This window comes from Ipomoea triloba, chromosome 5, assembly GCF_003576645.1.
Source record: "Ipomoea triloba cultivar NCNSP0323 chromosome 5, ASM357664v1".
NCBI classification, from domain to species: domain Eukaryota; kingdom Viridiplantae; phylum Streptophyta; class Magnoliopsida; order Solanales; family Convolvulaceae; genus Ipomoea; species Ipomoea triloba.
The window spans coordinates 30,195,931-30,208,691 of record NC_044920.1 but is presented as its reverse complement, the minus strand read 5'-3'; the positions used below and the strand labels follow the sequence as shown (position 1 = coordinate 30,208,691).

General features: G+C 37.5%; 3 protein-coding genes across 3 annotated transcripts; 1 reads left to right on the top strand and 2 right to left on the bottom strand.

Moving 5' to 3' along the window:
• Window positions 1–38: 38 nt before the first annotated feature.
• On the bottom strand, window positions 39–2,040 carry LOC116020084. Its single transcript, XM_031260554.1, has 2 exons — window positions 1,569–2,040; window positions 39–678 (listed from the first exon to the last, which is right to left on the bottom strand). Exons 1-2 carry the CDS (start codon window positions 2,022–2,024, stop codon window positions 319–321), a joined length of 816 nt encoding a protein of 271 aa, XP_031116414.1. The 5' UTR covers window positions 2,025–2,040; the 3' UTR covers window positions 39–318.
• Window positions 2,041–2,268: 228 nt separating this feature from the next.
• LOC116020085 (dynein light chain 2, cytoplasmic) lies at window positions 2,269–3,494 on the top strand. The gene is made up of 3 exons (XM_031260555.1): window positions 2,269–2,396; window positions 2,566–3,031; window positions 3,166–3,494. Exons 2-3 carry the CDS (start codon window positions 2,894–2,896, stop codon window positions 3,361–3,363), a joined length of 336 nt encoding a protein of 111 aa, XP_031116415.1. The 5' UTR covers window positions 2,269–2,396; window positions 2,566–2,893; the 3' UTR covers window positions 3,364–3,494.
• Window positions 3,495–6,038: 2,544 nt separating this feature from the next.
• On the bottom strand, window positions 6,039–12,701 carry LOC116020009 (cyclic nucleotide-gated ion channel 4-like). Its single transcript, XM_031260440.1, has 8 exons — window positions 12,424–12,701; window positions 11,685–12,056; window positions 10,733–10,951; window positions 8,557–8,876; window positions 8,360–8,468; window positions 7,426–7,662; window positions 7,177–7,263; window positions 6,039–6,700 (listed from the first exon to the last, which is right to left on the bottom strand). The coding sequence occupies exons 1-8, from the start codon at window positions 12,610–12,612 to the stop codon at window positions 6,185–6,187; spliced, it is 2,049 nt and encodes a 682-aa protein (XP_031116300.1). The 5' UTR covers window positions 12,613–12,701; the 3' UTR covers window positions 6,039–6,184.
• Between the last annotated feature and the right edge of the window lie 60 nt (window positions 12,702–12,761).

Sequence of the window (12,761 nt, the reverse complement as noted above, 5' to 3'; positions counted from 1 at the left end):
CCATGTTAATTAAGAAACCGCGAAACACAAAAGAATCAGACTACTAACCCCTTCTGTTCATTCATAGTAGCTGCAAATTCATCATCATCCTCTCAAGGTTTGATTCACAGAAATGAATATTTACAGATCAGAGTTAATACCTCCAATGGTCCTCTGAGTATTAGGGTTTTTCCAGTTGTAGTCCCTCGAGTTTAAAATGACCTCCAATGATCTTCCAAGTTTTTAACAACTTGGAGGACCATTTGAAGTCATTTTAAACTCGAGAGACCAAAACTGGTAAAACCCTAATACTCGGAGGACCATTGCAAGTATTAACTCTTACAGATCATTTGGCAACTGGAATTTCTGTGAACCCAAAATATGACGACACCCATTTTCCATGAACACAGCCATGCCACATTTGCCACTGTTGAAGCTTTCCCAGAGTGAGAATTTGACTGTTTCTGAGAGTGTCTTCTTCCCAGAGATATCTTTAACTTCACAGAGCTTCTCAAGCCTCCTGACCACATAGTCATTTGCCAGAACTTTGCCTTTGTTCTCTCCCTCCTCGCACTGTGTCACCAAACCGCACTCGAGTAGAACCACCATGATGTTGACTCCATTGCTATCCACCTTGTTCCTTAGAGTTCCTGTCAGGGACACTTCCAATGTCTCTGGTGTTGGCTTTTCGAACTTTGCCTGTTGGTTCAATTTTCACATGATTGATAAAATGTTGCAAAAACATCAAGAAAAATAGCCGCCAGTAAGCAAAACCTTAATGTAACTATAAGGTCGGAGGATTAACTTAACATCTTGGAGTAATTGATAAGTGAAGTGTTCTGTTAATGTAGTTGTAAGCTTGGAAGATTGACCCAGTAACTTGATGCAGATGATAATCTAAAGTCAAATGATTGACCTAGCAGTTTGGGCAATTATTACTAATACAATTGTGAGGTTGGAAGATGGACTAGTAATTTAAAGATAGTTGATAAACAAACTGTAAGGTTAAAATATTGATTCGGTCATTAGTTTGGATGATTTGTAAATGAAGGATAGAGACCTAAAAGGATAAAGGTGAGAATTTGGGGATAAATAATACTGTCGAAGCGGACTGACCTGCCCCATTAGGCTTGTTCCACAACGGGCCTAATTTTTTACTGGCTTTTACAGGCTGGCTCGCTAGGCTTGCGGGCTAGTGTTCATGCAACCCTAGTCTGCCCTACGTGGTTTAGCGCTTTTGTGGCCTTTTGTGTGTATATAAAGGGCATGGTCCACGGGCCAGGCCCGTTAGGTCCACTCTTTCGCGGACTTTGGCCTACTTTGATAGTATTAGCGGACAGACTTAAACTACCAACAATGACCTAAATTGTACTTGTAATGTAGTTATAAGTTCGGAAAATTGACCTAGTAACTTGAGACAATAGATAATTGAATTGTAAGACAGTTGGTAAACTGACTATAAGATCATATAATCGATTTATTACTAATATAACTATAAGGTCTAAAAATTAACTGATCCAGTCATCCGTTTGAACAGTTTGTAAACGAATTACTAATTCACAAGCAAAGTTAAAAGGATGATTACCAACCTGAAACGATAGGGGTGGGAACCTAGGGGCGGACTTGATGGAGGTCAAGACAGCATCCTGGTCATTCCCAACACACTGAGCCTGGCTCTGAACCACCAGCAACGGCGTGAACATGGTATCCAGCTGAAGCGATTCCACATAGCCTTTTTGCCGGACGGTCCATTGGCTACAACCAAACGGGTCCTTCCACCCCGTATAATCCCAATAGTCAACATGGAAAGCCAGCAGGACGAGCGGGGGCACCTCCACGTCGAAATCCCCGCGCCCTATCCGCGAGAAGAGCAGCTCGGCCTCCGGTGAGGTGGCGCAGCCCTGCGACGAGAAGAGCTCCACCACCACCGGCCCATCCCTCGCCGCCTCCCCCTCGTCTTCTTCCGCGGCGGCGTTGTCGTCGTCGTCCTTGGGCGCGGAAGAGGCGGAGCGTTTGCCGCAGCAGCAGAAGAGACTTGGCGCCATTGTTATGGCGCGCGTCTTCTCCACCCGGTGATGCAAAGAAAACCAAGATTCAAACAGAGAAACGGTATATTCGGAAGCCGGGGTGGCGGGGAGAAAATGACGCTCAAAGTGCTTACATAAATTTCTATTTATTATATAACATATATTACATTTGATTTACGGCCACGGTCCAAATATGAACTCTCAATAATATATTACCATTTGCTATATATTTTGTAGGTATCACCATGGTCTACACCGCCAACGTAACTCGCGAAGGACCACGGACGACTCAGTTCATATACAACAAGAATTGCTATCTAGTAGAATTGGTGGCTCGTTGCAAAGCATAATATTCATGTGTTTCTAGTACTTTCAAACCTTGCCGACAAGGTGGGGCCTTTTTTTATTTTTTTTATTTTTTTTTATCTAGACATAGCTTAGTCAGTTAATTAATTAATTCAAAATAAAATTAATTGTATGTTTCTCTGATATTCGAATTCGAATCTTATCCATCGAAAAATAAAGTTAACCATTTGTTTTGCTGACATTAAATTCGCAGTGTGCAGATTCAAACCCTACTGAAAGGAGCAATACAATATGAACACCAATATATATAGACACTTGTAAAAACTTACACGTACATTTAGAAGGAATTGAAATTGTAGAGGCGCATCCGGTTTGAAGATCCATGAGCACCACAGATGGGGTATCCTACTTTTTGTGGCTCGACCATCTTGGGCCATCCACCTCAGCCACAACAATACATAATACATAAATATAATCCCCCCCACCCCAACAATCTGGGCACCAAAAACCTCTGCTATCTGATCTTTAATTGATAGAGATTACACAGAAAAAAGTGGGTTATTATAGCAGAGGCAGCCGCCATGCTAGAAGGCAAAGCAGTGATAGGCGAAACAGATATGCTGCAGACCATGCAGCGAGATGCACTTGACTTAGCAGCAAAAGCCCTCGATTTCTTCGACGTCACAGACTCCACTGAGATCGCCCGTTTCATTAAACAGGTATATATACTAACACCTTTCTTGTTTAGTTTTCTTCTTCATCGTACACATACATACATGGTATAATATATATATATATATATATATATATATATATAAGAGGTTGGTTTGGACTTTGGGTGGTTTTGATGCAGGAATTTGATAGGGCATATGGAAGCAGTTGGCAATGCATTGTTGGGACGGATTTCGCTTCATTTGTGACGCACTGCTCCGGCTGTTTCATCTATTTCCACGTCGGCAGCCTCGCCATTTTGCTCTTCAAGGGCTCAACCGGTTCCGACGCCGACGAGGAACCTCACCCGTTTCCGCCGCCTCTCCAAAAAGTAGCTTAGCTAGCTTGAATATCTACATACTATTCAATTCTTTTCAACCATCGCTCGTTGTAAAATTAATTAATTTCTCACATATACATACATATATGTTCAATCTTCTTGCTCTTCTATCATCATTATTCTTGATAACACCCCTACTCTTTTGGTCAAAATTGTGATTTCCTGCTAGGATTTATATCTTGTGTGATTTACATATGAGAGTATGAGACTATTACACAAAAGAATATATTGTGGTATTGTTTACAAGCTATTATATACAGGCCCGGTCCTACCATTTTATAGGCCCATGGGCGCGATAAAAATATAGGCCCCTGGTTAATATATATTTCATACCTAAAATTTAAATTAAGTGTGTGTTTGGTTTGCACATGGAAATCGAAATCGAAATGGGAATCAAATACTTGGTAATAATAATGAGTTTTGGTCAATGTGTTTTGCATGTTTAGTAGTAGGATGGAATTCGAATGATTACCAATATTGATGTTTGGTTGTCTATGACTCTATAATGGGAATAATATTTAAAAATACGAAAACAAAAAAAATCTAAGGCACCGAATATAATAACATCCAATAAGATGTAATGATACTTCTTTATAATTAGGAAATGTAATTTTTTATTGAAGGGGTAATCAAAACCCATAGTTGCATGTGTTTTTAAAAAGTTGTCAACCAAACACTAACGGCGATTTTGATTCCAATTCCTAGTGTCTAAACCCACGAACCAAACACACCCTAAATAAGGAAAAATATACTAATATCAATCAATAACTTTAAATAAGATTTACAAGTTTTTAACAATTTTATATACACAACAATAATCATGGAAAAAATTCTAGGTGTTTTCCTAAATGTAAAATAATAAATAATCGTATAAGTGCCTTCATAACTAAATAATTATAGTTTATAAAAATAATTAAATAATTTAAAATCGAGTAAAATTATAAGCAATAGCATTGTTATCATAATATATAATAAATTAAAATATTTCAAAACGTGATAAAAATATTAAATGTAATTACTTAGATAAAATAGTTCGAATAGAAAGCATATTATAAATTACACATCTTCTATATTTATATGATTTTTATAAAAATCTTTTCTTTTAGCTAGATAATTTTCAAACTTTTTAAAATTAATTTTATTACGATGACACATAATAGAAGCTTATAGATTACATTGATTAGATATTCATTAAAAAAAATAGTACGGAGTAAATTACTAAGTTATCTTTTAATTTTTTTTCATAATTGAATCTCAAAATATATTATATAACCCCACCGTCGTATTTTACATGTCTTGTTTGGTTAACGTGACTTGATTAAAGTTATTTTTAATTCAAATTTTCATAATGTGTTTAGTATTAGTATATAAAAATTTATATATTTGAAAACTATGTTTAGTATTAGTATATAAAAATTTATATATTTGAAAACTACATTAAAAATTAGTATATAAAAATTTATATATTTGAAAACTACATTAAAAATACTATTAAGCACAAAAAATATAAATTAAAAATAATTTTTATAAAAATACATTAGAAAATGAGCAAAAAAGTGAGAGTTGAGGAATTTCAGTAACTTNAATTTATATATTTGAAAACTACATTAAAAATACTATTAAGCACAAAAAATATAAATTAAAAATAATTTTTATAAAAATACATTAGAAAATGAGCAAAAAAGTGAGAGTTGAGGAATTTCAGTAACTTTTGTTTAAAAAACTACATTAGAAAATAACTTAATAAGCAACAAGTAAGAGTTTTCCAGAATTTTTTTTAGGGTTCGATCCCTTGCCATTCAAATAAGGGCATTAAAATTCAAATATGCTGCCATCCAAGCTATTTAACCATTTGTTAAAGCATACGCATATTCTATACTTATACTTGTATATATATACTATATATATGTTGTATATATATACTATATATATGTATATTGGGGGTAGGATGGGCCCCCTCCAAGCATGGGCCCTGGGCAAGGGCCCAGCCTGCCCTTGCCCAGGGCCGGGCCTGATTATATAGAAAGGTACAATATTTTTATATTTGGAGAAAATAAATTAGTATAATTTTCATTATCCAGGCCATCGCTACATGCATAAGAACGGGATTTGAGGGTTATTATTCTATTATACATAAGTGTAGTTTCCATCGGAATACAAATAAGATAAAAAAAAAAAAAGGTCATTATTGGGGCAAATGATGCAATAGCTTCGGTTAGAGCAAAGCCTAAAATGGCATAACCGTACCAAATAGTTGTTTAGCCATTGATGGATTTCACACCACGGATTGAATGAGGAACTAAAGACATTTTCAATACCGATAACAGCTCCTACTGTAGCAACTCGAGCACCCATTGATTTCACACTTTCTAACATCTCGAGTTTAGAATTATCCTCACACGTACTTTTCATTTACTTATGTTCTAGGGGGATGAATAGTGGACAAAGGTTTACATCGTTCACTATCAACTTCAAAATTTTAAAAAGATTTTCTCTACCAGTGATGAAATGTACACCACCTTCAAATTCTAATTGTGAATTAGATGATGTTCTGAAAGGCCAAAGTTGCCAAAACCTTGTTGTGGTCTAAGTGACACCCGATTGCACTTCCTTATGGAAGGGTGGATTCGAGCACTGGAGACCATATTGATTCTTTGTGATTCAGTAAAAAAAAATGCTAAAGTTTCTAATCTTATAGGGTGAGAGTGACAATATATATAATATTGAGAGTTTTGTAACTTTTAATTTTATAATTATGAATGAATAAATAACTAAACCTTAAAGTTTGATATTAATATGCTTTGGCCGGGATGAACAACGCTTAGAAATCAAACTCGTCTTCATTAGGTTTCGCGGAAGTCAACAAAGCCGTATAAAGCCTGAGCCGATCCTCTTCGATCGACGAGCACCTCGTCGGCGGCCTCCTCGGCAAAATAAACGGCAGAGAACACAGCGTGAGGCGGTGCCTATATCGGCGCCAGGCGAGCTGAATCGCGACGGCGGCCCAGGTCCTCCATCCGGGCGAGTAATACCGCGCGCTCCGCTTCACCTTCTCCTTGACGAACGTGTAGCGGAAGTGCTGCGTGACGTACTTGACGTCCTGCGCGTCGAGGCCGAAAGCCTCGGTGGTCTCGAGCGTGGTGAGCGTGAAGGAGGAGGGCGGGAGGCGCTCCACGAAGGGGCGGCGGAGACACCAGGAGAGGAGCTCGTCGCCGCTGAAGTTGCCCGGACCTAGCATGCAGCAGCTCTTCACGCCGTCCCGGAGGTGTTGGCTGCTCTGGAGATGGCCTCGAACTATGAATAGCATTCTCTTCACCGGGTCTCCCTCCCTGGTTATCTGACCACCACAATACTCCAAGTTTTCAGAAAATAAACAAACTTTTTCATGAATGTTCGGTAAATAGCTGTTAGCTGATTGAGTTGGTAAGTTTAATTAATTGATAGTAGTACTGTAAAATGAGGCCAGCCCGCCACACCGCGGACTTAATTGTTGGCAAGTTTTTGCAGATCAACCCGTTAGGCTTGCAAGCTAGGGTTCATGCAACCCTAACTCGCCCCCGCGAATTGTTTTTATACATTATATACACTATGTACTATTACACACATATATATAGGGCCTGTCCTGTTAAGCCCGCTCCTTCGCGGACCATTTTTTATAGTCTCAATAAATCCCACCATGGACGGCCGGTGTGGGTCACTTCGACAGTACTAGTTGATACTAGTTGATAGCATTAGCTGATTGTAGATAACTGTTTTACAAATTAACTGTTAACTAATAGCTAATTACATGCAAAATATATAATGTTTAATTACCGTTTCTCCTTTTGTAAATATAAGGGATTTGACACGATCACATATGTTCTCCAGGACCAAACTATCCATATGCTGAAACAATGGTACCTGCAGATATAATATGAATGCATGCATAAGAAAAATGGTAAATTATAACGAATTGAAGGAAACTGTAATCACTAATGAGCTCTAGTACCAGAATAATGTATTATATATCCATTTAGATTATTATCAAAACACTTAATTTTTAGGTTTTAATTATATATATACCTGTCTAACTAAGTCCAAGCAGAGATGATATTTGATGTCTCTCCGGAGGCCTTCCGGCAGATTTCGGATCATTTGGCACTCATCGACGCCGCGCATCGCCGCCCAGCGCTGCCGCTCGTAGTTCCTAACTCTCTGCCGGAGCTCCGGCCTCAACCGCCTCTTCCTCATCCACCACTCCAGGTTCCGCATCTTCAAATGCATCGCCTGTTTCTTCGACGTCGTCGCATTCAAAAACACCTGCAACCAACCTCGTACATACCCAACTTCATTTCTCGTACAAATTATTGTCAAAAAGTTCCGCCCCGCCCCATTAGGTTTACCCATAGGGGCCTAAATTTTGGTGGGCTGATACACGAAAATTAGTGATGAATACTCCCGAGTAGAGTACTCAGTCATAAGTGTACTCGGATATCAGGAGCTCACAGCTCGACTACACTACTCGAAAGACTGGTAGGATCCCAATAGTCTGCAGGTAGACTGCTCGGGGTTGGCAATTAGGTTGTGACGCCCGACCAGGTGCACTCAGAGGCGGCGTAATAAAGACGATCTTCCAAAGATTCTTTCAGATTTAGGGCGGGATTTCATTTTCCAGCCTTAGGAAAGAAATATGGCAGTTTAGGCAGTTTTCCTAAGTCTAAATTTGTTGATTTCTTCTTCATTTACTTCTAAAACCCCAATAATCTTGTATAAATAATCCTGGAGGTCACATTGTAAAGAGTTTTAATTTTAATTCAAGTGCAATTATTCTGTCCTTTATTTTCTCAATTTTCTTTACATTTTTCTTATCGTTTTATCATAGTGTTAGCTCGTCGTCCGACTACTCCGTGACCATAAAATCAACAATTAAGATTCACGTAATCTAAACCAACCCCACACAGGTTGGCGGGCTGATTTGAGAGTTTAATTTATAGTAAAATTTATTTAATTACTATACCTTGATGTTACCGATCAACATGGTGACCAGAAGAAGCCCACTAGTGAGAACGACGATGATGAAAACCACTTCTAGCCAATCTGTGGTGCACTCCAAGTTACCAAAAGTACTGCGCCACACAATGTGTGATCGATCGACAACGTTGTCAGATTCATCCTACGACGTTTTAAAGAGCAAAGCTTAATTAGTTTAATTACCTGAGAGTCATGAGTCCCCAGAAGATGGGAAGGAGTATCTTCTCCAAACGATTTTCATTTGTGAAAAGTTGAACTGTCCATTCATATGCTCCATAAGCATAATTATCGTTGTCCGCCGCCAGGCAAGTTGTCCTTGCCTGGTGGTTCTCTGCCCACAGCCACCGCGCAGACCGGTCGCCGGCCGCGGTGGTGGCTCCAAAATAAATAGGGTCTTCACAAGCCAGCAATCCCAGGCTGCAACCCTTACTCGCCCTACATTGCTCTTTCAAGCACTTAACAGCCTTTTGTATCCCTAGCAAATACCAACATGCCCCTACAGCCTGCATGGATTGCATGCAATCATTTTCTTAATTTAGTTCAATTTAATTTATCCAAACACAACATATCAAAGTTTATGAAAAGAAAAGAAAAAAAAGAAAGATAGCAATCCCTATCCAAATGTGCACTTTAGACGAAATTTGTCTTTTGACCCTAACCAGTAAATAATAACCACAATGAAATAATCTCGACCTAATATATCTATAATTGAACTGATTGATCTGACTCAAATAACGAAGGCCCATAAGTAGCTCTTATTATCCACAAAACATATAAAACTCTCTCACAGAAGAATGATGATATCAAATATATATTATTTATTTCACATAAGACAATTTCATTCAAAATTAATTCTAAAGTGAAGCCATGAGCCGATGAACAAGCTTTATATAAATTAAAGTAGCAGCAGTAGTCATCCATCAAAGAATACATTTTTATACCCATTTTCCACTTCTTTCTTTTTATTGAAAAAAGAAAAAGAAAAAGAAAAGAAGTAATCTTTGGTAATTTTGTAGGGTAAATCCGTAAATTATAATGTGAAATAGATAAATGTTTACTTCTAGTATATTATATTTAATTTTAATGTACTAAAATTCATTTTAGATACTCAATGTATGTGTAATGTGGACCATGATTCACAGTATAACAATTAATTTTGTAATTTTGTAAGTGACCATTTTGGCTTTAAGCACTTTATACGTTCAATCACATCAATATTCCTTTTTTATTTTGGGTTATGATTGGTGCTAAAGCTAGTAATCGTGAAACACAACTCTAGTCATGTTACTTTCACAATTAACGTTTTGCTCAGAAAAAACTATTCCAATTTCCCCAATCCCCACCATCAATATAACCCTAACCAAGAAAAGAAAGAAGAATTGAAAAATTCAAATAAAATTTTACTTAATAACTTGTAACTGACCAGAAATTAAAAAAATTTCAGGTAAGTTCAATTATCAGTCATCAGTTAAGTGGTGTGTTGGGTTTTTTTTTTATCACCCCTATATTAGTTTTTATCTCTTTGTCTTATATATAGCTTCTTCTCTTTTTCTTTTTTCTTTTTTTTTTTACATATATAATGTAAATACTTTAATAGTATATTATTTTAATTATAAAACTAATAAATCCCAACTCATATTCTATTGGAAAATACTTACTACTATTCCTAAATTCTATTTCAATTTTTACTTACGATTTTGATATTGACATTTTCCTTAGGACCCACAAATAAAGATTATTAATCATTGATTGTTAAATCAAAGTAAAAGTGAGGAAGTAGAAATAAAGGTATGTGTAGTAGAACTCAATTTTATTTCACGTTTCTTATTTTCATGCCGCCAAAAAGTCCCCCCATGTGGGTTGGGGTAGGGTTGGTAGAGAAAATATAGGTTGTTATGCTATTGACCTGGGTTCATATTTTCAATTTCAGAACTATATGTTTAAAATTTTTGAACTCTATGTTCACAATTTCAGAACTCTATGTTTACAATTTCATAACATTATATTCACAATTTTATAACTCTATATTTAATAGTATAACACAATTTTTGAATCTATATAACAAAATTGTGAATATTAAGTAATGTAATTTTGTATATTGAGATATAAAATTGTGAACATAAAATTCTAAAATTGTGAACATACGATTTTAAATTTGTGAACATGGACCCAGGTCCACCTTGCAAGTTGGATTCGGGTCAATAGCATAATTTGCCAGAAAATATAAGGTGAGTTAAGTGATGGATATAGGCATATAGCCATCCCGACCCATTGTCATTCCTACGCCTACATACCCCAGTATTTTGCCCTCCGAACAATACCTTAAAAAAAAAAAGAGGAGTGGGGGTGGTGGCCTTACATGAGAGGCTACGAAATATGCGATCATGTTGAGAGCGATTCCCCACCAAACGGTGCCGAATATGTAGCCGCCGGAGAGATTCTGCATCCGCCGTAAGTGCCCGACGGAATGATAGATCTTCGGAAGGTATTGGAAGAGGAAGACGATCAAGAACACCGTCATCACCGTCGCCGTCTTCTCCTTCTCCAGTAACGCCGGCGTCGTCACCCATAATACTATCTGCACAATTTTTATCGAATAACCATGCAAAACTAATTAAATAATAAATACTCCGATCCGTAATGCATTAAAAAAAAAGTAATTTATTATTTTATATCTATTTTCATTAAAATATATTAAACTTTTATAGGATTCCCCAAAAGAAAATATTCCCTTTTTATCGACTTTTCCTAATTATCGTACTAGCAGACACCGCAGCATCACATGTCACTGCAACACTACACTGCATGAGTGCATGCATAGAACTTGTCAGCATATTCATCCTTCTTTTTTTTCACACTGCATTAATATTCGATTTTGTAAGATAAAATCTAATCCTATTATTGAAATTACTTTGATGCCCACCGCGTTTGGTAGTTTAAACGTGGTAAAATACCGACAACAACAATCAAGTTGGTCAGACTATTGATGAGTTATTACTAGTCTGATCAGCCTATTGATCTTCTTAGTTTGAACCGACCAATTATGAACAACATAAGTCAGTTTATCTCATTTTGGTCTTTTGTCCGTTAGAGTCCTAAGAAAGGATTTCAAAGTGCATATTCTCGAATTATGACTGTTAATTTCCTTTGTCACTCAAAAAAGATGATAAAAATGTGCTGAAAAAGAGTGATCGAATAGGTGAAGTACGATTTTTATAACAGAAGTTCAATTTTTACTTATTAATTAAGGTTGAATAGTTTAATGGTGAATTAAATATTGTTTTTAGCAATGTCTATAATTAATGACGGACCTGCGGTAAAGGAAGGATGACGAAGAGTTCAAAGAGGAAACCCTTTTTGGCTTTAAGATATCGAGACGCGACGGCGCGGCGGGTGACGAGGTTGTCGTGTTGCCGTCGTGTCGCGTCGTCGCCGCCGAATACCTGCGTCCGCCGCGTGTCCGTCTTGAACTGCACCCACATGTTGCAGAGGTGCAAGGCGTCGGTCATGCAGCGGAGCACGGTGGCGGTGGTGGCGAACCACCCGTCGACGAAGAGGCACATGCAGTTGTCGCTTATGGAGAGGGCGTAGAAGAACAGAGGATCGACGAACAGGCCGGCGGCGCATACTAGTAGGAACACCCGGTTCCATTCTCGAACCCACGTTGCCCTCGGGTCTAAAACCTGTTAGAATAATTATATCACATAGAATCATTAATATTTGATAACAAGAATCGTACTAACCTCCCGTCATAGTTCTGAATTAATGGTGTTAGAGTGATCTGGACTGCGAGTTCACATAACTATTTTGTCTCAGACTTCTATTTAGCTCTCTCTAGATGGTGTATATGAGATAGTAAGAGAACTGCTGCAGAGTTTAAGTATTTTATCTCACACTTTTACTTAACTCTCTAGATGGTGTATGATATAATAAGAGAACCACTAACCTTATATGATTACTAACTATCATTTCTTGTTATATATTATTAGGTCTACTAAACTCTAACCAAACTCCTATTGTTATAATAATGAGAAGAAAACGTTACAAAACCTTTCCAAACAGGCCGCAGAATAATCCGGCACGGCGGCGAGATCCGCCGCCGCCGAATACGCTCCTATTGCAGCCGTGAAACTTGTCTTCCTCTTCTGCTTCTTCGTCTTCATTATCTTCTTCTTCTTCATCAGTTTCGTAGTATTCATCATTACTGCGTGAAGGTTCCAGTTCATGGATGCTCGCCATTTTCTTCAAACAATCGTGATGAATGCTAAGAAGATTGGAGTGAGGGATTTTTGTCCAATTTGAAGAGAATAATATATGTAGTGATGAGTTTCAGGAATAATATAATTGCAGGTTGTATGCGGAGCAGGGTGATATAACAAGGAATGAAG

Excerpts from the sequence above, each read along its gene's own strand:
- LOC116020084 (XM_031260554.1), bottom strand. The coding sequence starts at position 2,024 with ATGGCGCCAAGTCTCTTCTGCTGCTGCGGCAAACGCTCCGCCTCTTCC. Across the intron at positions 679-1,568 it reads TCCCACCCCTATCGTTTCAG|GCAAAGTTCGAAAAGCCAAC; the intron begins GTTGGTAATCAT and ends TTGAACCAACAG.
- LOC116020085 (XM_031260555.1), top strand. The coding sequence starts at position 2,894 with ATGCTAGAAGGCAAAGCAGTGATAGGCGAAACAGATATGCTGCAGACC. Across the intron at positions 3,032-3,165 it reads TCGCCCGTTTCATTAAACAG|GAATTTGATAGGGCATATGG; the intron begins GTATATATACTA and ends GTTTTGATGCAG.
- LOC116020009 (XM_031260440.1), bottom strand. The coding sequence starts at position 12,612 with ATGGCGAGCATCCATGAACTGGAACCTTCACGCAGTAATGATGAATAC. Across the intron at positions 12,057-12,423 it reads TCTGCGGCCTGTTTGGAAAG|GTTTTAGACCCGAGGGCAAC; the intron begins GTTTTGTAACGT and ends TTATTCTAACAG. Across the intron at positions 10,952-11,684 it reads TCATCCTTCCTTTACCGCAG|ATAGTATTATGGGTGACGAC; the intron begins GTCCGTCATTAA and ends AAAATTGTGCAG.